The sequence below is a fragment of the Etheostoma spectabile genome, chromosome 12 (assembly GCF_008692095.1).
Source record: "Etheostoma spectabile isolate EspeVRDwgs_2016 chromosome 12, UIUC_Espe_1.0, whole genome shotgun sequence".
Classification (NCBI taxonomy): Eukaryota; Metazoa; Chordata; class Actinopteri; order Perciformes; family Percidae; genus Etheostoma; species Etheostoma spectabile.
Window position 1 is genome coordinate 7,715,399 of NC_045744.1, and position 24,749 is coordinate 7,740,147.

At 40.0% G+C, this 24,749-nt stretch overlaps 2 protein-coding genes across 11 annotated transcripts; both read right to left on the bottom strand.

The window, feature by feature from the left end:
* Positions 1 to 1,969: 1,969 nt before the first annotated feature.
* On the bottom strand, positions 1,970 to 7,682 carry snorc (secondary ossification center associated regulator of chondrocyte maturation). Its single transcript, XM_032531427.1, has 3 exons — positions 6,911 to 7,682; positions 3,058 to 3,213; positions 1,970 to 2,975 (listed from the first exon to the last, which is right to left on the bottom strand). The coding sequence occupies exons 1-3, from the start codon at positions 7,230 to 7,232 to the stop codon at positions 2,866 to 2,868; spliced, it is 588 nt and encodes a 195-aa protein (XP_032387318.1). The 5' UTR covers positions 7,233 to 7,682; the 3' UTR covers positions 1,970 to 2,865.
* Positions 7,683 to 8,043: 361 nt separating this feature from the next.
* Positions 8,044 to 24,352, bottom strand: gigyf2 (GRB10 interacting GYF protein 2). 10 transcript variants are annotated; one of them, XM_032531422.1, is made up of 30 exons: positions 23,023 to 23,041; positions 21,535 to 21,585; positions 21,191 to 21,344; positions 20,918 to 21,013; positions 20,563 to 20,671; positions 19,261 to 19,366; positions 19,075 to 19,115; positions 18,944 to 18,979; positions 18,585 to 18,752; positions 17,583 to 17,788; positions 17,319 to 17,466; positions 16,443 to 16,694; positions 16,171 to 16,340; positions 15,780 to 15,936; positions 15,508 to 15,674; positions 14,484 to 14,578; positions 13,960 to 14,088; positions 13,692 to 13,822; positions 13,470 to 13,570; positions 13,009 to 13,149; positions 12,735 to 12,893; positions 12,395 to 12,643; positions 12,188 to 12,310; positions 11,836 to 12,030; positions 11,698 to 11,766; positions 10,320 to 10,525; positions 10,056 to 10,207; positions 9,766 to 9,956; positions 8,919 to 9,060; positions 8,044 to 8,815 (listed from the first exon to the last, which is right to left on the bottom strand). In XM_032531422.1, the coding sequence occupies exons 2-30, from the start codon at positions 21,570 to 21,572 to the stop codon at positions 8,748 to 8,750; spliced, it is 3,999 nt and encodes a 1,332-aa protein (XP_032387313.1). In that variant the 5' UTR covers positions 21,573 to 21,585; positions 23,023 to 23,041; the 3' UTR covers positions 8,044 to 8,747. The 10 variants fall into 10 exon arrangements, 9 of the variants coding, with proteins under 9 accessions (XP_032387313.1, XP_032387311.1, XP_032387315.1 ...); XR_004334351.1 differs by having other exon boundaries at positions 8,919 to 9,067; positions 11,698 to 12,030; XM_032531420.1 differs by lacking the exon at positions 23,023 to 23,041 and adding an exon at positions 24,090 to 24,352 and having other exon boundaries at positions 11,698 to 12,030.
* Between the last annotated feature and the right edge of the window lie 397 nt (positions 24,353 to 24,749).

Below are 24,749 nucleotides of genomic sequence, written 5' to 3' on the forward strand. Positions count from 1 at the left end.
AACAAAAGATTTCAGTTGTATTAGTAATGTGAGTAATACTGAGCAATGTCTCACATCATAAAAAGTACAATGAGGAGAGCTAAAACAGGATTAATTCTAAAAGGTGATGCTGCTGCTTTTCTCTTTATTTGGTTTGAACTGCTGCTTGGATAAAACTCGAAGTTCAAACACATCCCCTTGGGCTCTGAGAACTTGTGGCGGGCATTCTTTCATTTTTTTTTGACACAGAGTAAATAGTTAATTGATTAATATTCTTTAAAACAAAGTGGTAATTAAGACAATGATTGACAATGATAAATAAATGCAGTCATGATATCAAAACAAAAGATAAAAAGACTTACAAAAATGTATTTAGTCAACAATATTAATTATAGAAAGACTAGACTGCAGCTCTAGGAGATTGCTTAGGCACAGGGTTGGTTTGAGCTAAATGCTAACGTGCTCACAATGACAGTGCTAATGTTGTTTAGCAGGTATAATGTTTACCATGCTCAACATAGTTTAGCATGTTAATATGCTAACATTAGCTAATTAGCAATAAACACAGGAATGTCAATAGTTTTGCATGAATGAAAGTTTTGGCACTAGTTTAAAATACAGGATCTCCAGAGTCAGAGGGAATCCTATGAATGTCCTCACATTTTGTTTTAATTTATTTTTTAATTTTAATCCATCCAATAGTTGTTGATATATTTCATTCAGGACCAATGTTGGGACTAGTATGATTAGAACAAAACTTAAACAGGATACAATGATATAAACTTGAAGTAACTGGTATCACATGCCAATATTGTGGAATTATTTTTTCTCAGACTGGAAGTTTTTATCACTTTATAAGAATGAAGTCATATTGGTTGTGATTGTTTACTGTGACTGTAAGTGTGTAACTCATAGACTGTATAAAATACTATCTATAAAGCACTATGACTCAGGTTCCGTGATCTCTGTGCTGACTGTTATTGGCATATTAGTCCAAGTGTGTCAGTGGAAATAAGTTCTTTCTCAAAGAGAGACTAAAACCTAAAGCGTTCAAAGCGTACGCTGTTTTGGGTTGTGAGAAGCTGCAAAGGCAGATTTAGACTGTGATTGTGTTTTTTTTTGGGTTTCCTGGTGCTGAGATGACTAAACTGCATTGCAATGCAAGAGAGATGTTAATGATGTTGTTTGTGTAGGACAGTTTGAAACTGAGTAGGCAGAGAAATGTTTTTGAAGTGGATTCAAACAGAAAAGTAGCTTTGACTTTTTTCTGTAAAGGCAAATGAAGCTGGAAGCCACACTGCCCCCTGCTGCTGTGACTGAAGTGAGGCCAGTGGTGCCTATAGATACACACACATTACATTCTGCTCTGTTTTGGGGACCATAAGGACAAAGAGTTTATTTTGTATAGTCATGTGAGACAAACATCTTTTTACAATTAACATATGCTCAGGGGTTAAAAAAAGCACAATCCAACAGCCAAATGCGGGTAAAATATGCAAGTGGCTAATAGATTTGCTTCACTTACCAGCCAAAAAAACAACGCTAATCTGTTGAGTGGCTGGTAAAATTTGAATATTCACTTGGTGGAGTAAAAACTGAACTCTGCATATGCTGCAACGTTTTCTACATTTATGTATTTATTTAATTGCATTTAAACGGAACACAAACAGCATTAGAATAAAGGGAGTGTACTAGTGGTAATAATGTTGTGGTTTGTTGTAACTGTAGTTAAAGATTATAAACTACAGAAAATTGTGCAGGCACTTTGTCATCCTTTGTGAAAACATGGCTTATTTTTTTTTTAATCAAATGTAGTTTTTTATACAATACCTAAATGCTAACTGACAAAAAAGACATGGCTATAATAATAAAAAGAAACAAAAATACATACAGTATATACAAATATTAAAATCTAAATATCATTCTGTTCACTGCACTGTGTTGACTCAGTGGTCATGTGTTTAAAAGACAACCACACTGTAGTCACAGACATTTGGCACCGGATTAATTGGATTTATTTATTCAATTTAAGCCTCACAAAATAATCAGGCAGTGAAATTACCATGGCAACATGCAACTGTATGTTTGAGGACTCGGAGGCATGTAAAAAAATACAAATAAGTCATACTACAATGAATTCCAACCCACTGCAAATAAAACAAAAAAAACTACAAACTCTTGAGTGTGAACACAAATTCATCCACGCTCTATCTTTCTATTTGCTCTGCAGGTCTATACAAACATCCCAACTGCCCTGTGGTTACATTCATTGAATAAGCCTTTCTAAAATGTTTTCTCCTTATTTTCACTCTACAAATGTTTGTAAATGGTGCAATACAAATTGTACATATGTGACACCAAGGGAAAATTTTAGACATGAGTTAAAATTATGGTGAGAGACTAATAAAAACCTCATCTGTATCTTATTAAATGAGAACAGTAAGTCAAAAGGCAAAAGCAAACACTCTTCATCTTGAAATATAAAAGCGAACACATGCAGGGTACTTCACGTCAGGAAAAAAACAGCCCACAAACATTAAAAACCATTTCGAGCATGCAAGTTCAAAAAAAACAACCTGAATGACATGGACATGCTACGATTTCCACTGGAAGAGCCAGCCAGTTTCTAACATTATACCTTCAGTAACAAGTGGACGTGTTGAGCAACAATTAGAGAGTGCTTCCAGGAGGAAATCTGGAAATAGTCAGTCAAGGGACCTGCCACAATTTTTAACATCTACGGCGAAGCAAAAGACACAACACATTTTTTGGAAGAAAGGGTTTAAGAGATTGAGATGGGAGGCAAAAGAGAAACGTTGACATGCAAACACACACACACAAACACGCACACACACACACACGCATACAAGATGGGATGTATTCACTCTAGGAGGCGCTGAACTTCCTCAGTGTGATGACGATGAGTGCGAGGAGGACAGACGCTCCTAGAAAGACCGCTATAACAATGGCTGTGATGGCCCCTGGCCCCAGCACTCCTGCACACACACACATACACCGTTTTAATCATTTGAATACATAAGATTGACACAAATTTGGTGTAAATAGTGTCAGTTTTACCCTCCTTCTTGTCCAGAGAATGTGTGGTGTCCTCATAGTCAAAAGTGAAGGACTGCTCTGTCGAGTCCGGGAACGGGTCTTTGGTGGTGACGTCACTGGGTGGTTCTCCAGACATGGTGTCCTGGTTGTCTCTGGTTGTCGAGTCAGCGACTGTCTCTGTAGACAAAAAAAATCCAACTATTTACTACTTGTGCTTCTTTTTAACATGACTGATCTAGAAGCAGTCACTTAATCCTTGGGGAGTGTTGCCTAACTGCATGTTTTCTTAAGGTAGTAATCATTTCACTGACGAGGCGCACAGCTTTGCTAATTTTCTCTGGACTCAGAGGCTTCTGGGATGCAGAGCTGCACACATGGCCCCGTCTGTAATGACCCCAACAGCCTCTCTCTATCTCACTGAGTTAACGGCTCAGGCCTGGACATAAAGATGTCTTTGTAGAGGATGAACATTTAATCCGTTAGAAAAAAGTTAGCGTCTTGATATGTTTCAAGGGCTGAACCAAGCTTGTCTATTGTCTAAGAAAATCCAACAAGTAAGGTTTGATTACTTCTTTCAGTGTAGTAGGCTAGTAGATGTGTTAACACTAACTAACAGCTCTTTAGAGAGGCAGTGATTGGCTGCTGTGCTTGAAGCTCAGGTTGTGTACAACTCTCACTGCCAATCAATCATCTGTTCTCTTTCCATCCCAAATTGTCCCTTTGACATTCCTTCCATCTGAGCATGAAGTTACCATGAAGACTTTTCACACCTTGACAGTAGCCAGACAAACAAGGTATCTTTCTACGCCACATTTCTGTTTTCTAAGACGACTTGTTAGAGCCCCAATTGAAGATAAACCACCAAGATGACAATTGTGGTTAAGAGCTGTACAACAGTTCGTTTCACCTTGAAACAAACTCTTCCCACTCAAGCCCGCCCACCCACTGACTGATTCACTTATCCTATCCTCAACTCTACACACACCAACAAAACTGTAATCCAAACATATTTACACTCAGTTTGTTTAACTCTACATATTTACCCTGTAGCCTCTGACGCCCTGAGTAAACTCTTTCACCTTGCTTAACATCTTTCATCTGCTGTCTTTTCTGTGACATTATCAACAAAGCCTCTTAATATCTCTCTAAATGATTACAACGAAACTAGTGCATAATGATATAATCTCAAGTCTTAAATGTTGGTATGTCAGCTGCAGTATTTTCTGACTTCTGATGTGAGTATTTTGATGCTGCTGTGTTGACTCTGAGTTGTGTGCAGCCTCCTGTCCTGTAGCTGGCTGGAGGTTTGGAGGCCCGGGCCTCTGGCCAGCTCAGCCATCAATGAGACCTTCAGCTGAGGGCACAAAAGGCAGCTTGTGCGGTCACGGAGACGGCGGGCTGCAACCAGTAACAACCGGCCAGGCACCGGCTGGGCACTGGATGTCAAACAAACTTGTTTATTAAATAGTCAATTTGTGTGTAAAAGGCTGTGCCTTCTGGACAGCTTGATTTAATAAGAAGGCAAAAAATAATAACATGATGTGTTCCGTTGGTGTTTGTTTCCATGAGGAGGCGTTCACTCGAGCTGGTAATTTCTGTTTAATGAAATTAACATAACTGAGGCCTTGGGAGAAAAAAACAACTGACAGTGGTCAGTGGCAACTGTGTTGTTGTTTGATGTACTGTAACCCCACAGCCCTATCAGATGAGCTCAAGTAGGCTACTCTGTCATGTTTTGTGTCTTTCTCAACTGTTTAAAAATGACTTCTATCAGTTTCAATGTTTTTTTTTCTTTTAGCTAACTATTCCAACTGTTCATCCATTACTTTTAGGGAAGGATATCTATGTGCTGTGGGTCCAAAGTTCCCCATTTTACTATCTTTTTTGATATGACACATTAAGGAGACCTTTCTCTGAACAAATTACTATTCAAATTGCATTTGAAAAGTCCATCACCCTTTATTGCAATTTGAACTGCAAAGATAGCCCTTACCAATCTCTTATAATGGGAACATAGGTGATTCCACTTTTAGCTAACTACATCTATTGTCATTACTTTAACAATTTCAACCATTTATTTATTACTTTTAGCTAACTAACTTCTTTTCTTGTAAACTAAGCCTTTCACAGCTTTTCACACAGTCAACTGCATTTAGTCACACTTTTTGAAGACTTGACTCAATCAGAAATGTGTCAATCAAGAACCCTCTATACACAAGTCCAGACTCATAAAAGCTTGGCAGACTGTAGGAAAGGCTGATTTCAGACACTAAAAACACAGAAGGCCATTTGTTGGTACCTCAAGCCTTCGGTCAGGATTTCACACCGGCCAAAGAAATGAAAAAACGCGCAGACGGCTGTGTGTGAGAAGCAACCTTGCCAAGCATTGAGACCGAGTGGGACGCAGCTCAAACAGGACATTGATGGTGTCATGTCTACTTTTTTCATCCTCTTTAACTTATAGGTAGTGGCCGCATTTTCCGTTGTAAAATATTTGACTAATAACCAATGTGTGATGAAACCATTCTCTATTTCTATTCTATTGTAGTCAAAGGCTCTTACACTTCATCAAATGTCACTGGGTTGGTCAAGATTGATGGCACTACTTGAAACCATCACATTGTGTACATGGCAGCCACAGACAGGCTGCAGAGTGGACAGCACGAGGAGTCCGCACGATATTTTTAGAAAGGTGTATGGAGGTCATGGCACCTCTATGTTAGAAACCCTTACATAGTGTTTGGCACAGAGCCTTTTTCTACGACAGTAGGTTTTGTATCCCATGTAAAAGGTGACCATTATTTTATCTTTTTTTTGTTTTTTGTTTTTTTACAGGACAGGGGGGACATTGTCACCCCATTGCCCTCTCGACCTCTCGACCTCTACTGTTACCTCTGGGCAAGAGAGCTGCACCACTGTTTCCAAAGCTTTTTTTCAAGGGGATTTGAGAGATGTCACAAAGAGGAACAGAGAAATATAGTAAGTGAAAGTGAAAGACCAATGAGTGTGCTCAAGTCTTAAATAGCACTCGTGCTGAGAACCACTTGATGTTGGGTGTGAATGTATCCTTCATTACAGAAAAAAACACTGAATCTGTTCCTGCTTCTTACTACTACCTCCAACATCTCTCCACATATATCATATGTGTAATAAACAATAAATAAACACACCTGTGGACATTTCACTACCTCAAACCGATACTACACAGAATCACTTCAACTACATAGCTGGAGTCAGAGGGCAGCAGGTATTCAGTTTCATATGAACATCAGGCATCATGAAAGTAACTGAATCATCCTGTTTGTTAAAGAGCAGCTTTCACAGCTCTCAGAGTCTCAACAACGGCATCATTTACATCGGGGTGCTGTGGAAGCTGTGTGGAAAAGAGGGCAAAAATGACACGTATACACAAATCCTTGATTTGATACTTCAGAGGACCAAACATCATTCAACCCATGGATCACATACAGCAGATAAGCTAACAACTAAAAGCATTTAGAATATAAAACCTTAAACCTACCTATTCTGAAATGTTCTACGTTTACTCACACAGCATCGGGGTGCAAAAAAACCCAACAATGATTTAAAATCCCCCGCATTTTCTATATCAAGGCTCGTGACTTCATTCAGAATTTGATACGATTTGTCGCCTTTTTGTTTTTTTAATAGAACAATTTTTCCTCACATCACACCTTTCATTTCAAGGGTGACAGCCAGGTGTTCTTTCAACAAATCAAACTCAGACCTTGTATGCTTTGTCTCTTTCTTGCAACATTTCTACCATAATTGGTGCAGCACACGCAGGTGAGATTGAATACTCATCACCCAACAACAGAAATGAAATAAACACATTAACCACATTGAAAAGGTTTACCTGTGTGTACAAAGGCTACCAAGAGACCGAGGAGCACCAGGAGGAGTACTCTACAGATGCTGCTGCTCTGAACCATGATGGCTGTGAGGGATGAGACGTCAGACAGAGCAAAAAGTGTCTCCAAAACTCCTCGAACTTCAAAAGAGTAGCTGACCCTGGGAGAGGAGCAGGAGAGTACAGGGGAGCGCAGCAGGGGGAGAGGTAGGCAACTGAGGGGTGAGAGAAGGGGTGTGACTAAGTGTGCACAGGACTGTCTGGACAGTGTGGACTTTGTGAGCACATCATCGCAGGGCCCACCCACTCCAAACTCCTCTGGCCACATAGTTGGGTGTAAGGGGTAAACATTCAGTAGCCACTGACCTTGCCCGGGTCACATCAACAAACTCTTTGCTGGACATTTATTGTACACCTTTAAAAAAAAGAAAAAGACGGCAGTAGTGGAGGATGTATTAAGATCAAAAAGTACCAACATATAGAAACAAGGAATATTAGCAGCAACATGTAATGTTGCAAGTAAACTTATTATACAGAATGCCTTTTAACGCATTATATATATATATATCATATGATTATTGTTACTGATGCATGGATAAACACCAGTTTAAAATCAGTGCTTCAGCAATTTAGTATTGCGCTTCCAAAAAGGTTGGGGGACTCACTAAGGTTAACGATGGCCAAAGCTCAGCTCCTTGGTGGTGAAGGCTTTTAAAAATAGATTTTAGCTTCAGTCTGGTGAGGATTTCTGTGCGCGTTTAGAAAAGGCATGGCGGGTTTCATTTTATTTTTGTGGATTTAAAATTTTTGACTAATGTCAATATGCACTACAACCAAGCAGAGGATGGGCTTTTCTTCCTGAAAAGCTGTCGATGGTTAGTTTCTGATTTGAACATTTCATCTCCTGTGGAGAAAATGCATTGGGTTTGGATTTCCAGCTTTCAACAGGATGTCTGTAAAATGCAATTGATCGTAGTGTGACCGGGTGAATGTGTGTGAATCAAATAAACTCTGCACAATTGTGTTCTTTCTGAATAGTTCAGACAGAGGTTTAAAACAGCCCACATATCAGACTGTTTTATTATTTCATACTGCAATAAAAAAGTATGACTCCAGCAGATCATTTTTATATATTATAATACAGATGCAGAATTGAAAGTTTATTCTTTAAACAGCCTAGTATTTTACAAGAAATAGATAACTACTTGGAACTTTTGACATGTCCTTAAAACAGGACATAAGTGCGCACAAATCCTTGGGCTTTACCTTGCATCATCATCATCATCATCCATGAACACCCAGCAGACAACAGGGAGGGATAAGAGAAGGGGTGGGATTAAAGTGTAATGGGAAAACATTTAATAAATAAAACAAAAACAATGGATATATTCTCTCTAACCTGTCCCATAATATTCCAACCATATATCCACACTTAAAATAATGGAGGCCAAATTTGAAATTAGTTGTCACTGAATTTCAGGACAAGATTTGGAACCAAGCCGCTGATGCCCCACATACATAAACGCCTGTGCAGACTTTCTCCAGAAACTTGAGTTCATTTGCTGATTGCTCTCTTGGCTGGTCGGATGTTTTACTGGCCAGTTTTCTACAGTACATTTCTCTTGAGGGTTTTCATCAGTTTATAGGTCCGTAAGCAAAAGGAAAACACACCCTGCCTTAGAGACAATGGTTTGTTCACAATTTGGAATTTATGAGTGACTATCAGAGAACATCTGATAAATGTAAAACTGAAAATAAAGGTGGAAGTGGAAGGAGGTTTCGGTAAAACGACTGCTGTTCAAATTGGATACAGTCAATTGGGTTTGCTTGGCTGCAGTGTCCCTTAAAAGTCCTCCAAAGTCTCGATCTCTCCCATATTCAATCTCTCAGATGATGCATTCACAGAAAAACCTGAAAAAAAGAAAGGATGCAATTAGCGGATTATATATAAAAAGACTGCAGTGACACATTGTTGCAGATTTTTCAGATCTAGCAGATGGGTGTTTGCTCTCACCTAGAAGGCTTGGGTCTGCGCGGACCATCTTCTGCTTCTTTTTCTTTTTCCCTGAGGTGACGGTCTCAAAGCACTGCTGCTGGCCACTTGTATGGTTGGACTGATAGAGTGATGAAGATCCTGTTCCACCCCATACAGAATCCTGGATGAGAGAGAGATGTAGATTTAAAAGGCCGATTCAACTGAAAAAGCAATTGTTTTAAGTTCTGGTCTGTGACGACAGCAGAGTCAAAATGTTACTACTTGACAGTATGCGTTATTTATATATTGCTGTATCAAAATTTTGTGTGACATAATAAAGCATATCCTTCTCGATGCAAAAAAAAAAAAAAAAAAGCATTTAAAAATCGAATTTTGCCATAGAGCCGTCCTGCCTGGTGATATGCAACACTACCCACACAACTTAACACACCCAAAAACATTAAAGGGATAGAGATCAGAAAAAGCAGTCATGGTAGCACTTTTATACTACCGAATGTGATACATAGCCAGACCAGTCTGCAAGATAATCATCAATCAATCAATCAATCAATCAATCAATCAAACATGGACATGTTTGGTCTTCATCCCATTAGGAAACAAGGAATAAGCAGTACAATCACATCTTTTGGGACCGATCCAAAGGGGTGACGCGAGCGAGAGTCACACCAGAAATGCAAATAACAGTTGTGGCCATGGAGTGTGACGACATTGACGACGTCCAATGACTTGCCAAAGGGACAGCTGTCTATCTTTTTAATCACATCACAAGACTCACATGGCTTTATAAGGAAAACATGGGACCAAAACATATGGTACCTCATATACTGAGCCTTAAGCTTCCTGGTTCCATTTCAGTCTTGCTTACCTGCTGCTGCTTGAGGGGTTGCTGTTTCTGCGGTGCCTGTTTCTGTTGGTTAGCGTTTTGTTTGGCACGACGTTCCAGGAACTGCTTGGCAAAGTCCTTGGCCTCGGGAGTGTCCCCCAGATAAGCCCTGACATAGTCGTGCACCTCATATGGAGAGTCCACTTCTTTGAGGAAGGATGCAAACGTTGGAACTGGCAGGGAGATAGATGGAAAATTTGAGTTTGGCTTCTATAAATGGTTAATCAATAGTTGTAGATAGAGTGTTTTTGAAAGTATATTTAAAGTCTTACCATCCAGATTGTTGGCTGTATTGAGGGTGTGCAGGGTTTGCTCACACCATTGCATGAAGGTGTCTTGTTGGCTCTTATTGACCCCTTGAAACAACTTTAGCAGCTTCTCCTCCTCTTCTACTTTTTTATTGGCGCGCCCACTCACAGAATTACTTTACATGCAGGAGGGAGAAAAAAGGAAGTTAAGATCTGTGCATTACTCATATCCTTCATGTAGTAAGTCATGCTTTATATCAGGTCTATTTTGTCATTCTTAATAAATACCTGATGTTGGCGTTGCCTTTGTTGTTCTTCTGCGTGCTGCTTTTCTTGGTTTGAGGAGGTTGCTGGACGGCCTCTTTCACAGCTTCATCCCAGAAGCCCATGTTAGAGTTGTGGGTGTCACCCCAGATACTGCTGGCGTCTGAGCCCCAATTAGTGCAGGTGCTAGTGTTCACAGACCCCCACACAGAGTTACTCAGAGACGATGTCTGTGATGAGAATGATATAGTGTTACTGGCTTACCACTTCTTTTTAGGGCGGCAAGAAACAATACATTTTATTACTGATTAATCTGCCTTTTGCTTTCTTATTAATCAGTTGTAGGGCAAAAACAATTCCTCAAATAACTCAAAAAAGATGTGATTACTAAAAATGGTTTAATCCATATAACTATATACTGCCCACTGTATTTAGCATAGATAATTATTACTGTCACAACATGCTCATGGGCTGTGTACAGGTGACGTGATAAGGACGGTACAGAATGGAAGGAGAGAGAGAGAATATAGCGAGGGGAGAAGAGACAGGCCTGAAAAAACTAAAAGTTTCCAAAGCTGGGATCATTTCAAGCTGAAATTAATCGGATTACTCGATTAAAGAAACATTGCACAACTACAAATAATGTATGGAACAGCTTTAAAATAGTTTTTCAGCTGCATTGACTTGTAATAGGGAGAATGGTGCCTCTGACATTCTCACTGAGAGCCCCGATCGACTCCTCTCTCACCATTTAACGTTGGTTTGATATCCTGGAGAAGAACTGTTATGCTTTATGGCATTACCACTGATTTTGGTGAAACAGAATAATATTTAATGGGGGAAAATGTTTTCTGGTTTTCCCTCCGATGCCCTCTGGCTACTGTGCCTCGACTCTTATTTATAAAGTTCCCTGAAGTAAAGAAAGCCCATTTTGCTAATGTAAGGCTAACAGTTAACTAATGCTAACTGAAGCTGCAGTCAACATTATAGATTAATTTTATGCCGGTTGACTAACTTCATCTAATCATTTCGGCCCTCCTTCCTTCTTTTGCAAAATATCACTTAAGGTTATTAAAAATAAAGAGGTCACATGAAAAAAAAATGGCTTTGTTGAAATGTTAGATGATCGTTTCAATTTCTAAAAGATTTTAGAAGTGAAATAGTTTAGAGCCAGGAAAACAGAGCCACAACTATTCTGTCTTAACTTCAAGCAGCTATTTCTAAGATACATAAACACTGCTCTGAGTAACTGAGCTTTCACATCCAAACTAAATGAAAACTTCAAGTTATATTTTGGACATTAAATCAAAACTTCTAATGTAAAAATGTTGTCCACTAAACATCCACACCAAAACCTGCAGCTTTTATCCAATAAAAACATGGTTTCATGTAGGTCACGTACAGTTCTGTTTTGAGTACGGATCTGTTGGGGAACAATGGGGTGCGGTTGCTGCTGCTGCTGCTGCTGCTGTTGTTGTTGCTGCTGCTGCTGTTGTTGCTGTTGTTGCTGCTGTTGCTGCTGTTGTTGTTGCTGTAATTGCTGCTGCTGCTGTTGCTGCTCCTTTCGCTGTTTCATCTGCTGGGCTTCTTCCCTTTGAATCTCCAGCAAAGATTTTGTTGCAGCTGGCTGTTTTGCCACACTACCCCAACCAGACAGCTTGGTCTGGGGCTGCTGAGCCTGTTGCAAGGCCTGCTGCTGCTGTAGCTTCAGGAGCTCATGTTGCCGACGTCTCTGCTGTGGGGGTGAGGAAGATAAAAGGAGGAAACAAATAAGTTTGCATAAAAATGACATTTGGCTAAATTACAATCATTTATCAAACAGAGTTACTTTAACTAAAACATTGCTAGTGAAAGAGCCACCAAAACACAACCAGACTACTCGTTGTCTTTACCTCCTCCTGCGTCTGTCGTTCTCTCTCCTCTTCCAGTTTCTGGATCTCAGCCAGTGACAGGGTGCTCGGAGTCTGGTTCACAGCGTTGATAGACTGCTGGCCCCACTTTGAAGAGGATGGAAGCTGCAGAGCAGGACAAGGTGTTTCATGAACTTTGAATATATTTTGTACTGTCTACTTCTACTGACTAACCCTCTGCACCCTTACCTTCATGTGTGCAAGCTGCTGCTGCTGCTGCTGTTGTTGAAGTCTCCTGAGGGCCTCTTGTTGTTGCTGCCTCTGTCTCTGCAGCTCCTGCTGTCTTTGGGCCTCCTGCTCTCTCCTCTTCTGCTCCTCCAGTTGTTGTTGAGCCAGAGCAGCTGCCGCCACAGCAGCTGTTGCTTCTTCTTCTGCTCGCTTCTCCTCCTCACGCCTCCGTAATATTTCAAGTTCCTCTTGCTTTCTGCGCTCCTCTTCCTGGTGAGGTAGAAAATATTACAATTTAGGGCAACATTTCACAAATCCAGAATGGAAGTAGGAAGTATGTGACATGTTTTTGTTAGCTTACCTGTTTCCGAAGGAACTCTTCCCGTTTCTTTCTCTCCTCCTCTTCCCTCCGCCTCTCCTCTAGTCTACGCAGAGCTTCCTCTTGTTTCATTCTCTCCTCTTCCTCTTTTTGTCTGCGATGTGCCTCTTCTTGCTCTCGTTGTCGTCTTAAAGCCTCCTCCTAAAGATGTACAACACTGGGTCAGTCCCAATGACATCAAAGAAATGTGCCACACAATGAAAAAGTAGCTCTAAGGCTTTAAGTGCTGTAGATTTACATTGTTTTGATACTCGACCTGTTTTTGCCGTGCCAGCTCCTCTTCTTCCAAGCGTTTGCGTTCCTCCACCTGTCGAGCCCTCAGGGCTTCCTCCAGCCGTTTCCTCTCCTCTTCCTCCCTTTTGGCTCTCATTTCTGCCTCTCGCCTCTCCAACTCCAACTGTTAGATGAGGAAAATAAAAATGTACTCATTGATTTTTTACTGCAAACCCAAAGGGTGTGAATTTCAGCAATTTTTAGCCAAGGGTATTATTTTTTTAAAATATAGGTTTAATTTTTAATATTTACATTTTTTAAAGAACAATTTATCTTACAAGTAAAATAGCAAGAAACTACATTTTCAGACTTGGAAAAGACTCGGATATACTGTACATTAAGATGCTGCTGTATTCAAGACTATTATTGGGAGGTCTTGACTTTAGATGAGAACCATTTTACACAGACAACAAAAACAGAAAAGTGAGCAGAAATACTTTTTACCTTTGCAGACTTTGACTTCTCTAACTGTTGCATCTGCTCGATGGTTGGAGCCTGTGCTATGGAGTCTATAGGTAAATCCCACACACTGCTGCCATCCCATGCTGTTGAGTGTGATAGAATATGATGCATTAGACCTGCTTTAACATAATATAGATTTTCCTTTTCCTCTTGTGTGATTGAAAAATAACCCAATGCTGCAGAATATTTAAGGGAGAAACTCACTGTTTGAAGGAGCTTGTTGGGCATTTGGTGTGCAGGAAGCCTTAGAGGACGGGTTCTGCATTTCCCACACAGAACCTGAGTCTGGTACAGACAGGGAACGGGTAACAGGAGGTAGGAGGTTCTCAGACGCTCTACAAAAACACAGGAAAATACTCATATTAATAAATACAATACTCTCTCCATGTCAAAGCAAAGTAGGATTTGTAAACACAGAAGCACAGGTAAAGACGTATTTAGAAGTAGTGTGATACATTGTTTGTTTATCAACCTTAGCTTGAGAGCCTGGTATTGCTGTAGAAGCAGGTTGATCTGCTGTTGGTGTTGTTGCTGCTGTTGAAGAGGAGCAGAGCTAAGAGCTGCAGCTTTCTGCTGGGCCAGGGCCTGAGCATACTGCTGCCTGAATAGTGGAAAACAATGCATGTGATGGGAGAAATGAGAGCCAAACAGGAAAAATTAGTTATCATTTGAGTGAATGTCACTGACCATACACTTCACAAATGTTGAAGAAATATGACCCTAAAAATAGTCTTTACTCAAGAGAACCAAAGTTACATCGTAACCAAGTGCTTCATTGCAGCAGTAAAACAGTCACATTTTAATCTTGCGTGATCTTGTGGGACAATATCTCATCACACCTCTATGAGGCATCAATTCATGCTGTAACCTATTCCTGTATTAAGCCCAGGGAAGCGAGGCATTTTATAACTGTGTGTATTTGGGTATTTCATCACGACACATGAAAAATCATGCTGCAACTACAAACAAAAAGTGTCAGATCTGAGCCTGGTGTACCTGAGGAGGTATTGATATTGGAGCTGCTGTAACTGGTAAAGATTGAGCGCAGTGAGCTCTTGTTGCCTCTTCAACCTCTCTTGATCACCATCCCCCTGCATTATATAAGAAGACACAGTTGAAATAAATCATAGCAGTCAAAAAAGTTCAAGGTATCTACAAAAAAAAGTTTGGACCTCAAACTGCTGTTCACTCAGTCTCTTAACAATTTGAAAGTGCTTGAACAGCATCTAGTTGTCCAAAAGCTAATACAGACCTTTACTTAGTCAACCAAGGCCGCAAATGCCACTAAAAAAGGTACATCTACTAAATATCAAAAGGAAACAACTTCAATTTGTACTTGACATAAATCAATCACAAAACATATTCACAGTCACATCAGTGTAAGAAAAAAGTGGCAGGAGCGGATTTTCCTTGTTGCTTTAAAGAGACAGTATATTGGCTAATGTACTGTAAATGTTAACTTTTAGCTGCCCCTGTCATGAAAAGACAGACCATGGATGTATTATATAAACCCAAACAGTGAGCAGCTCTTTCCACAAACAGCTTATTGACACTATGGGAGGAGCAAATATTACATATCAGGGTTTTTGTGGGGTGACTACCACTACTACTACTACTAACTACTACTACTACTTACTACTACTACTACTACTACTGGCTACAACCTCTTTGGGGGCACAAAAATTCTTTCATGCAGGAAAAACCCTGCATATACATCTTTATGAGACAGATGCATTTAAGCATTTTCAACATCTGGCTAGGATTTAAGATTTCAATCCATCTTGAATGTTTCTTGGATGCATTTACACTTTTAAACAGGAAGAGAACTTTAACTGCTACATGAAAAATCTTTACAAAATCCATTAAGTCAGAGGGAAGGGTCTTAAAAGAAATAAATACATAAAAGGATTCTTTGGACACATACTGTTACAAAGTGTGAAATACCACACCATCTGGAGGTCATTGCTAGTACTGGCATCCATTGCTGATTACAATCAGGCCACATAAAGCAAACACAGACCTGTAGAGGTGGTGGAGCAGGGCCTGGAGTAAACGGTACTCTTCCCCATATCTTCATGATCTCTCCAAGCGCTTGAAATACTTCATCACACCCTCTTTTGACTAGGAGAGACATTGTGAAGTAACCAGCCTGGAACCACTCAGCCATCTCCTGGTTATTGAATGGACCTGAGCCCAAAAAGAGAGCAAAGATAGCAGTGGAGATTCAGGGGCGATGCTGGAGCAATTTTGGTAATAAATGTACAGTATTCACATTTTGACTGCCAATCTTACCCTGTATCTCTCCTTGGGGGTCTTTGTAGAACCACTTGAGAGCAGCCTCGTGGGTGAGTGGCAGGCCTGCAGGTTTGGGCTTCTCTGAAGTCTTTGCTGTGAGCCTGTCATCATCCACCACACTATCCTGTAAGTATGCTACCATTTTTTCTGCCTCCTGGGGAAGGATGGTAGCCAATACACAGAGAGACCATTTTAGAAAGATATAACAGTAATCATAGTCTGGCTGTTATGTCAGTTATTATATTCACAATAACCTTTCCTTTTCACGGAGTACTAGATTTTAAGAAATCTTTTAAATCCATCAAAACTATCTTATGACTGTTAGTGAAATAGAGGATAGCTCTACCATCTCATGACAGATTTTCATGTTAAAAGTCTACTAACTTACCTGCTCAAAGTGTTTCAGTCCCTCATCTTCATCTGTGTCGTGTGGCACAGCAGTGGGCCTGCCAATAGGTGCAATTATACTTGAAGGGAAGGACAAAGGATTATTCATCACCACAGGAACCTCCATGGGCTTTTGCGGTAGCTGGATGCTGGGCGATGGAGCAGATAATTCTGCATAGCATGAGGGAAAAGCATATTAGGAGGTTTTCCTGGTAGAGGGAACCAACTGGCAAAAACTCCTATTTACAATTAAAATAAAGACCTATATCCCACCTGCAAGGGTTGTAGAAATGTGGTTCATGGGTAGGGATTCAAGCATACTGTTAGATATGGGGACGTGCAGGGGGATTTTACAGGGCGTTGGTTGGAGCTCCAGGGGTGGATGCCGTTCAGATGGCCTCTCAGACTCTTCGGTTTTGTTGGGCTGACTCAGGGACAGAGACTGGGCAGGAACCTGGGGCTCTGAGACTGGGGGAGCAAGAGGTGGATTCACAGGTAAAGCCTTCTCTGATGCTCTCGTCAACTCTAAAAAAAAAAATTAAAATAAAAGAATAATACGTGAGATGGGATCATTTTACATTTAACATTACTATGATCCTCAATTTCAAATACTGATTATGTTTGATATTGCACATGAGAACCTCTTTGACAGACATTTTTTTTTTGGTCATGCTCACATCAAGTGGATTAGATTGCTTTAAAAATGCTGTCACTATTTAATCATGGTGGTTGGTGAACAAAGCAACAACCATATGCCGAGAAACTGTGTGCATCTTTGAGTCCTAAACAACATAAATCTTTTCCCTGTCAAAGAACATTGGGTCTGAAAATATATTTTACTGCTGTGTGGCTTTTAAATCTTATTTCAGTAATAACTGAGCTATTACAGTTAATGTACCATTTCTAAAAGATCATTTGGGCCACATTCTGGTGTCAAGGCAACAGAATACCATTCACAGGTCAGCACAGTGACCTTGACCTTTAACCACCAAATTCCAATCAGTTTATTCTTGAGTCCAAGTGGACGTTTGTGCCAATTTTAAAGAAATTACATCCAGTCAATCTGAGATTTTGTGTAACAAAAATGGTAATGACGGACACCCCGAAAACATTCAAAAAATAAAAATCAGCACTCATCAAGTATCTGACCTTTTCGTTTGGCCTCTCTCTTGGCTTCCGTTTCCATTTCTTTGGTCTCCCTAGGCTGACAGTCATCCTCCTCCAGGCCCTCTTCACACTCTTCCAAGGGTTTGAAGTCAAGCTCTGCCTCCTCCAGGATTGGCTCCTTGGAGGCTTTCTGAATACACACAAAAGATTTTTTACAGTACCTCTGACACTATTATTATCCCATAAAGCTTTTAATCTTGGTATGAAAGGCATTATCAAAATCAATCAAAACAGGTCTACTTATACCTTGAGTGAAAGAAAGGCCCCCGACGAGTCAAAAGTGCCCGCCTCCTCGTCTGCATCCTCCAGACACCACTCAGGCAAGCTGTCCCTCTCGTCCTCCAGGCTGCTGCTGCCTGACCGTTGCCTCCTGTAGCCGCGCTCGTCTTCTCTTGCATCAAATGGAAAACGGCGACGCTGATCTGGATGCCACCCTGCTGACCGAGGCCCATCTAAAGTGGTTAGTGTCCACAACCAATCTTAATCTCATGATCTACCTTGGCTTCATCAAGACGGACAGCACTTTGGATGGACAGCAAAAATGTTGCTACCTTTAGCGCTACTGAAGTGCATGCACATACAATAAACCATGGTAACAATACGATTATTGAGCATGTGCAGTTAAAAATCACAGGGAAGTGATAAAAGGCGAAATCAAACTACTATACAGAAAGAAAAAGCTGAGCTGGAGAATACCCCTTAATTCAAGCAGGTTGTATGGTAATATTATTTCTCTCTGTGCGCTGCAATGAAAACACACAAATATACAACGGGTGCTCCAATCCAGATTGCTGGAAGCAGTATTGGCCGATGACGATCAAGGGTCTATTTGAAGCTATTCATTGTGGAGATTTTTATTTTGCTATTCTTAACAAGATTGTATATTATTTAATATTAAGATAAGAAAGGATCATGAATTGCCAGCGAACATAGTTCACTCTCTTCTGTATAATCTCACAACAATGTGTTGGACATTTAGCTTTTATTCAATGAAATGTTATTTATTTTATTCCCCAGGAAAGCCATTTGTTCAGCTCTAAGCTACTTCCAATATCAAAGTGTAGGCTGCTATGGTTTATGTTGCATCTCTAAAAGAGAGAAATAGTAATAGATTTTTAGATAGATCACTGACTAATCAATCGGCGTACCCTTATAATGTATCTTATTCTGAAACAACTCATACAACAAACATGGCAGTACATCACAAATACATTTAAAGATAGATGTAATGGTAATATGGTCGCCCACCTGGGCTCGTGGGGCAGCACCAGTCACTGTCCCACCGAGACCCCGCCAGGCGCCAGCCCCCCTCATCATCCTCACCATTCTGAGAAGTACGCCAGTTCTCACTCTCTGACCGCGTGAAGTCGTGCTTCCTCGGTGGGCCTGTTACACCATCCTCATAGTTTCCTCGGACTGCATAGAGTAGTGGGTAGGGGATAGTTAAAAAGGTCAAGACATCATCATTACATTGATAGTTTACATTTAAAGCTACATTATTGAAATCAAACTCACTTCACTGTGATCGGTTAGAAAACGAATTTGTGCAATGTACAAAAAAAAAAATCTGAACTCAATGGTTTTTAAATTACAAAAGGCACACTTACTGTGATTCATTGGAAAATGTCCTGGAGCAACTTCAGCTAGAGTGACAGAGAGCAACAAGTGGATAAGCCAGTGCATTTGCCAGTGAATACATCATGTTTTGATTATTTAAAAAACAAAATGTACCACCAACCTGGGTCTTTTCGACCTGGTTTTTCAAACCGTCTTTCTCCCCTGGTGAAAAAAAAACCCCAAGTAATTTAAAAAAATGTTTAATTTCTGTTTAGAAAAAAAAAGTCTCATATTGAACATTTGTACATGGTCAACTCAACAGCAGATTCTTACAACAAAACTTTATACTACAATAAGCATTTAATACCTTTCTTCCCAGCTTTGGGAGCGATGCATCTCCCTCCCTCCACGACCAAAACCTTCCACATCATCAAAACTTCTTTGGTAAAACCCTCCATCTCCTCTTCCCCGGCCTGAAAACAATCAAAGGTTGACGTGACTTGAAGAGATCAAGTTGCTATTGATTGTGTGCAAATGCAAAGCATGGACTCACCTTTAGGAATTATATATTTAAGATTGTGATTAGGGATGCACCGACTGAAATTCTGGGGTGATACTAATGTTTAAAATAACAATTTGGCCGATAAAGATATTTTGTTGTTTCCCATTTTGTGAAACGGAAAACTAACGTTGCCTACTCGAGATAAGTTATTGCTACTGATTAAATTCAAACTCTACCCATTGTCTGGACATAAAGACATGTGAACTTGGGCTGTGTGAATCAAACGTCGAGTGATCAACAGTACAGAGAACCGGACCTTAAACTGTAAACATTATGAGTTAAAATGGCTTATATGATCAGTTCAAAAGCAGATTGGTAAAAGGAGAGGCCCACAACTTTCCAAGATCATGAATCAGCTTTTGAGAGTTGGTCAATAAGCAATGGTCCACAGTTTTTGCAATGAGTGGTATATTTCATTTATCACTATTCTACTTGAGTTGCTTTTGTCCTAATACCATTCAAGAACTGCATCTCCAAACTGTGGTTGGCCTGGACCAACTCTGCAGTGACGAACAGGAGAGATGCCATAGAGATTTACTTTTTTTGGCAATAAACATTACACACGGGCCGGCCGATAACGGTGTTGCTATTTACTGAACTTCTCTAAACACTTAGGACTGACTAACAGTAACTTAGGCAATCTAAACAGCACTGTAAAATACAGTATGCGGCTTTAACTAATTGGAGGATGTATAAAGTTGTATGTGTGTGTGTGTGTGTGTGTGTGTGTGTGTGTGTGTGTGTGTGTGTGTGTGTGTGTGTGTGTGTGTGTGTGAGATACTAGCAGTACGTTTTCAAACAGGGGTTTTCATGTTTGAGACACATCAATAGTTTAGGCAACTGTGAAAGAGTTTTCCAATTAAACAACACCTACAGAGTGCTAATATTACACTCCTTATCTCAGTTGGTGGGATTCTTTAAAGGCATTTTAAGTATCTGCAGTTGCTGCGACTTCTGAAACTGCATAGCCAAAATAGCTAAATAGCTCAAATAAAGGCCAATTTGAAAAGAAAATCTACCATAGCGCTTTCACATCGGAAACGGTTTATCCTTGAAATGAAAAAGGAAACATGACAGATTCATGTACGATCTTATTTCAATTCTTACCTCTACCCCTTGAGGTACTTCGGCCTCTTGGTGCCCCTACTATCGGACCACCTCCTCGCCCTGTCAGCCGAAGTACAGCTGCACTGTTTACAGACATGGAAAAATTTCTCTGCAAACACAAACGGGGGAGGGGAGCAAGGGGGACAAAAGGCAAGCTCTTAGTTCTTTTTTTGCACCGGCTTTGTATTTTAAAGCCTAATTGCCTAAAGTACTGTATAATCCAGGTAATTACAAGAAGGAGCCAACTGGCCTGAGGCCAATATTGCATTTGTTTTGGTGATAAGTCAAGAGATAAATTGTTTTGATCATGTTACCATTTCTAACCAAGACAGAGAACTGACGTAATTACTCATACCTGTTCCTCCTCTGTAAAAGACACAAGTGCCAGAGGCGGCAAAGGCTCCTCTTGCAATATCGGCAGAAAGTCCTTATCATGTAGGTCTATAGGGATCTGGAGGGGTGAAATAAGCAACCCAAAAAATCTGTTAAGATGCATAAGGGTTTGAAAGAATGTGTTAAAACTGTAAAAAATGTAAATGTAATGGGCGAGAACATAATTTGTATGTAAATCATGCTGACTACAGGCCTGCATCAACAGTCAAGATGCAGACATTATAGGCCTACAAACCTTGTTATCCTTTATATAAAGTGCTAACATTTCTTCTCTCCCGTAGCGATAGTCTGCAAGTTTATACTTTGGCAATGCAGGTGAGAGGGGTGGAGAGGCAACCCCGCAGCCACCGCCTCCACCACCACTGCCACCTCCAGACAAGGCACGGAGCCTGCAGAGAGAGTTAGAGAGAGAACAGATAGTAAGAGAAGAAGGGTCAAAGGTAGGGGAGACAACACTTAAGCTGAGGTGGCACTTGACATGTCTGAACATGTATGTAAAAGCTGCACTCGGCTCCAACAGAAAACCAGTTTCACCACCTACAAATCATTTCTAACCAATCCTGAATTCATGTCATTTACCATTCAGGTCCAAAGTTAAGTGTCTGGGTTTCGGCCATTCTTCTTGAAGTTCTACATATATGAAAATAGAGGAAAAAGGATTAGTACCACTCAGTATAAGCCATTATGGTATAACAGTACTACTTGCATAGAAATAAATCCTACATATTTACTTTCATAGCCTGTGTTGTTTAATAAACATTCACTAATAATTAAAATGTCTATGGTTTTAGTTTTGTTTATATACTAGTGATGTAACAGTTGGCTGTATTAATTGTACCTCTTCAAACTAATACACTTATGTATGTTTTCAATAGGAAAATTACATTACATCACATGGACAAACAATTTAACTGCAGTGTTTGTCTTGCTTTATTGCTCATTAACTAGATCTTAAAATCAGGATACCTAAAATTCAATAATTTTCCCCCATTCACAACATATGTGCAAGTCATTTATAACTACACAAATATTACCTAAGACATGAGTTAAGTACCAGTTTAAGTAAAAGTTTTATTTCACAATTAATTTACATTAACAGAATTCTGCTAAACAGAAATTGGAAAAATAATGGTATCACCTGCTTTAATTTACATCTCCTCAGTATACATAGCCCATCCCACTTGCACACAAGCAGTGTACAATTTCAATCTGCTAAAGCTATTTTAGGAAGTCTCCCAGTCCGCAAAGAAAGTATGTCAGACACCTTTAAATTGACAACGGATGTTACCTTTACTTCAGCAAATACACAAAAAATAACAATATTTTGCCAACAAGCTTAGCTGTTTATGTTTGTGTGTGTGTGTGTGTGTGTGTGTGTGTGTGTGTGTGTGTGTGTGTGTGTGTGTGTGTACTGCCAAGACTTTCCTTAACACTTAGGCTTGAAAGCAAGGATTTATTGCATAGATTTCTCAAAAATATTATATTCTATTCATTTATGTATATATATATATATATATAAATGCACAGATGTTTATATTCCAACGTCACCTCGGCACATTCCTTGTACATGTATCCCCAACAGTATCACCTGTATCTAAAGCCACTATAATTCAGCAATTTCATCAACTGCTTTAGTCACAGCAAATGCGTAATTTCTAATCTATAAAACATATTTTAGTCTGTTTTTTGATTTACCTTATATGTAATGTTTTTCCTCTATTTCTAGTTGTGTGTAATACATGTGTATATCGTTAAATGACTGCTAGAGTTTACTTAGTTGTGCAACGACAAATTAATTAAATTCTAAATATTGGGCACAAACGGCGACAGTAAACGTACAGTACGTTGCCATTGACCATATGGAAGCCAAGATAAGCCACGTGTAATTTGGTAACGTTAGTTTGAGCAAAACACAACAGCTAGCTAGCAATTTCCGTGTATGCTTCGTACATTTACAAGGGCTATTTTAGATTTGAATTTTGATGAGGAAACGGCTTAGCTAAGTTTGCGGAAAACATGACTGACCACTATGTTCTTTCATAGCTAGCTAGCTGTCCGGATTGTTACCTTGACGTTGAGTCCACCATGTAGCTAATGTTAATCAAACAGCAAAGCAGCTAACGTTACCTAGCTAACGTTAGTCATACCGACCCACCCTGCTAATGCAATGGATGTATTAAATAAATTACGTTACTGATGAATGTTAAAAAGTTGGCGATGGTCACTCTGGAAGGTTAACGTAAAGTGGAAATCACCCTCGGTTACACGACACTGAAGTTAGCTTCTGATTGGGCAGTTAAAGGGAAACTTAATGCTGAAGTTAGCTTTAGCCGATTCACATGTTAATTTCAGCGTTACATTTCCCGTAAATTCCCCCTTAACTGCCTAATCGGAAGCTGACTTAATCGTCGTCTCGGTTACCAACTTTACCTTAGCTAAAGTAGCAATCCAACCAGTTAAATACCGTTAGCTATATACACTAACTTGGATACTTGAGCTAACACATAGCACTAGTAACGCACATTAGCCTACACATTTTCCAATGGTTAAAAGTTGACAGTATAGCTAGCTAGTTATGTTGAAAAGTGGCAGCATAGTTTTAGTTAAAGTGCCACTGGCTAGCTAGATGCTGGTGCCATTTTCGATAGCCAACAGTAGTTATGCTAGCGCGATAGCAGCTTCTTATACCAGCTTAGCTAATGTATGCATGTCATACGTGGAGGTATACATATGTATTGGCACTAAATTAATTTACCATATGATAAGTCGTCTTGTCATATTCTAACATTGTATAACACAATAACACTGCTCTAACGCATAAGTTGATCCCTATAACGTTAGTTACTCAACACTTGTAGCTAGCATGCTAACATGTTGGCTAACTAGCTAGCTACATGCGGCCTTCGAGTAGACTGGATCCACAACAAAATTTCCTGGTTAAACCGTCCGGCACGTCACACCGCTCGGACACGTACACGGAGTCACTAGAGCCCGGTGCTGCAAGGCCAAGTAAACATGGTGCTTGAACTACAGTCCTAAGCACCCTAACTCGTCAGAATGCCATTCTCTGACATGGCACTTAACTTATATGTACGCCTTTTCTTTGCTAGTGTATTTAACGTTGGCTGTCTTACCTCTGCTTGATCTGACAGCACAAGGTTTGTATGCGAGTTGTGTGGCTCTCTCTCTCTCTCTTCGGATTCCACAAGATGGCTGAGTATGGGTCACATGACAACTGATAAAACGGATAAAACCCGTATGCAGTGGACAGAATTGCTGACGGTGCGTATTTACGAACAGCCAAATTAATACCGTATTACTGCTGAATTTATTGCTTTTATGTTATAGACGCTTGCTCTGCACAGTACATCCATTCATAAACCATGTCTCACGAACTGACGTAAAAATAAAGCGGCTATTGCTTTGTAAAAAAATAAATAAATAAAAGAAGAAAGTTTCTAGCAAGTTGGGAAGCCTGGCATTGCATCACATTTGTAATGTACATAATTTCGTTCGTTTGTTTTGCTATGAATAAAGAAATTATATTTTTATTACCGGGCACAACAGTAGACGTGGAGTACATTGCCAGTGACCACATGGAAGATAAGCCGTGTGTTTGTAAGTGAGTAATGTTAGCATGTAGAGCAGCCTAGAACCGCACCACATCTTCTCAATTTTAGAGGGCACTTATCGAATTTTCTGTACTGGAAGGGCATGCTAGAGAGCACTTATCACGTTTTCTCAATTTTGGCCCCCAGAGAGCACTTTGCCATGTTTTGTCCATTTAAGAGTAC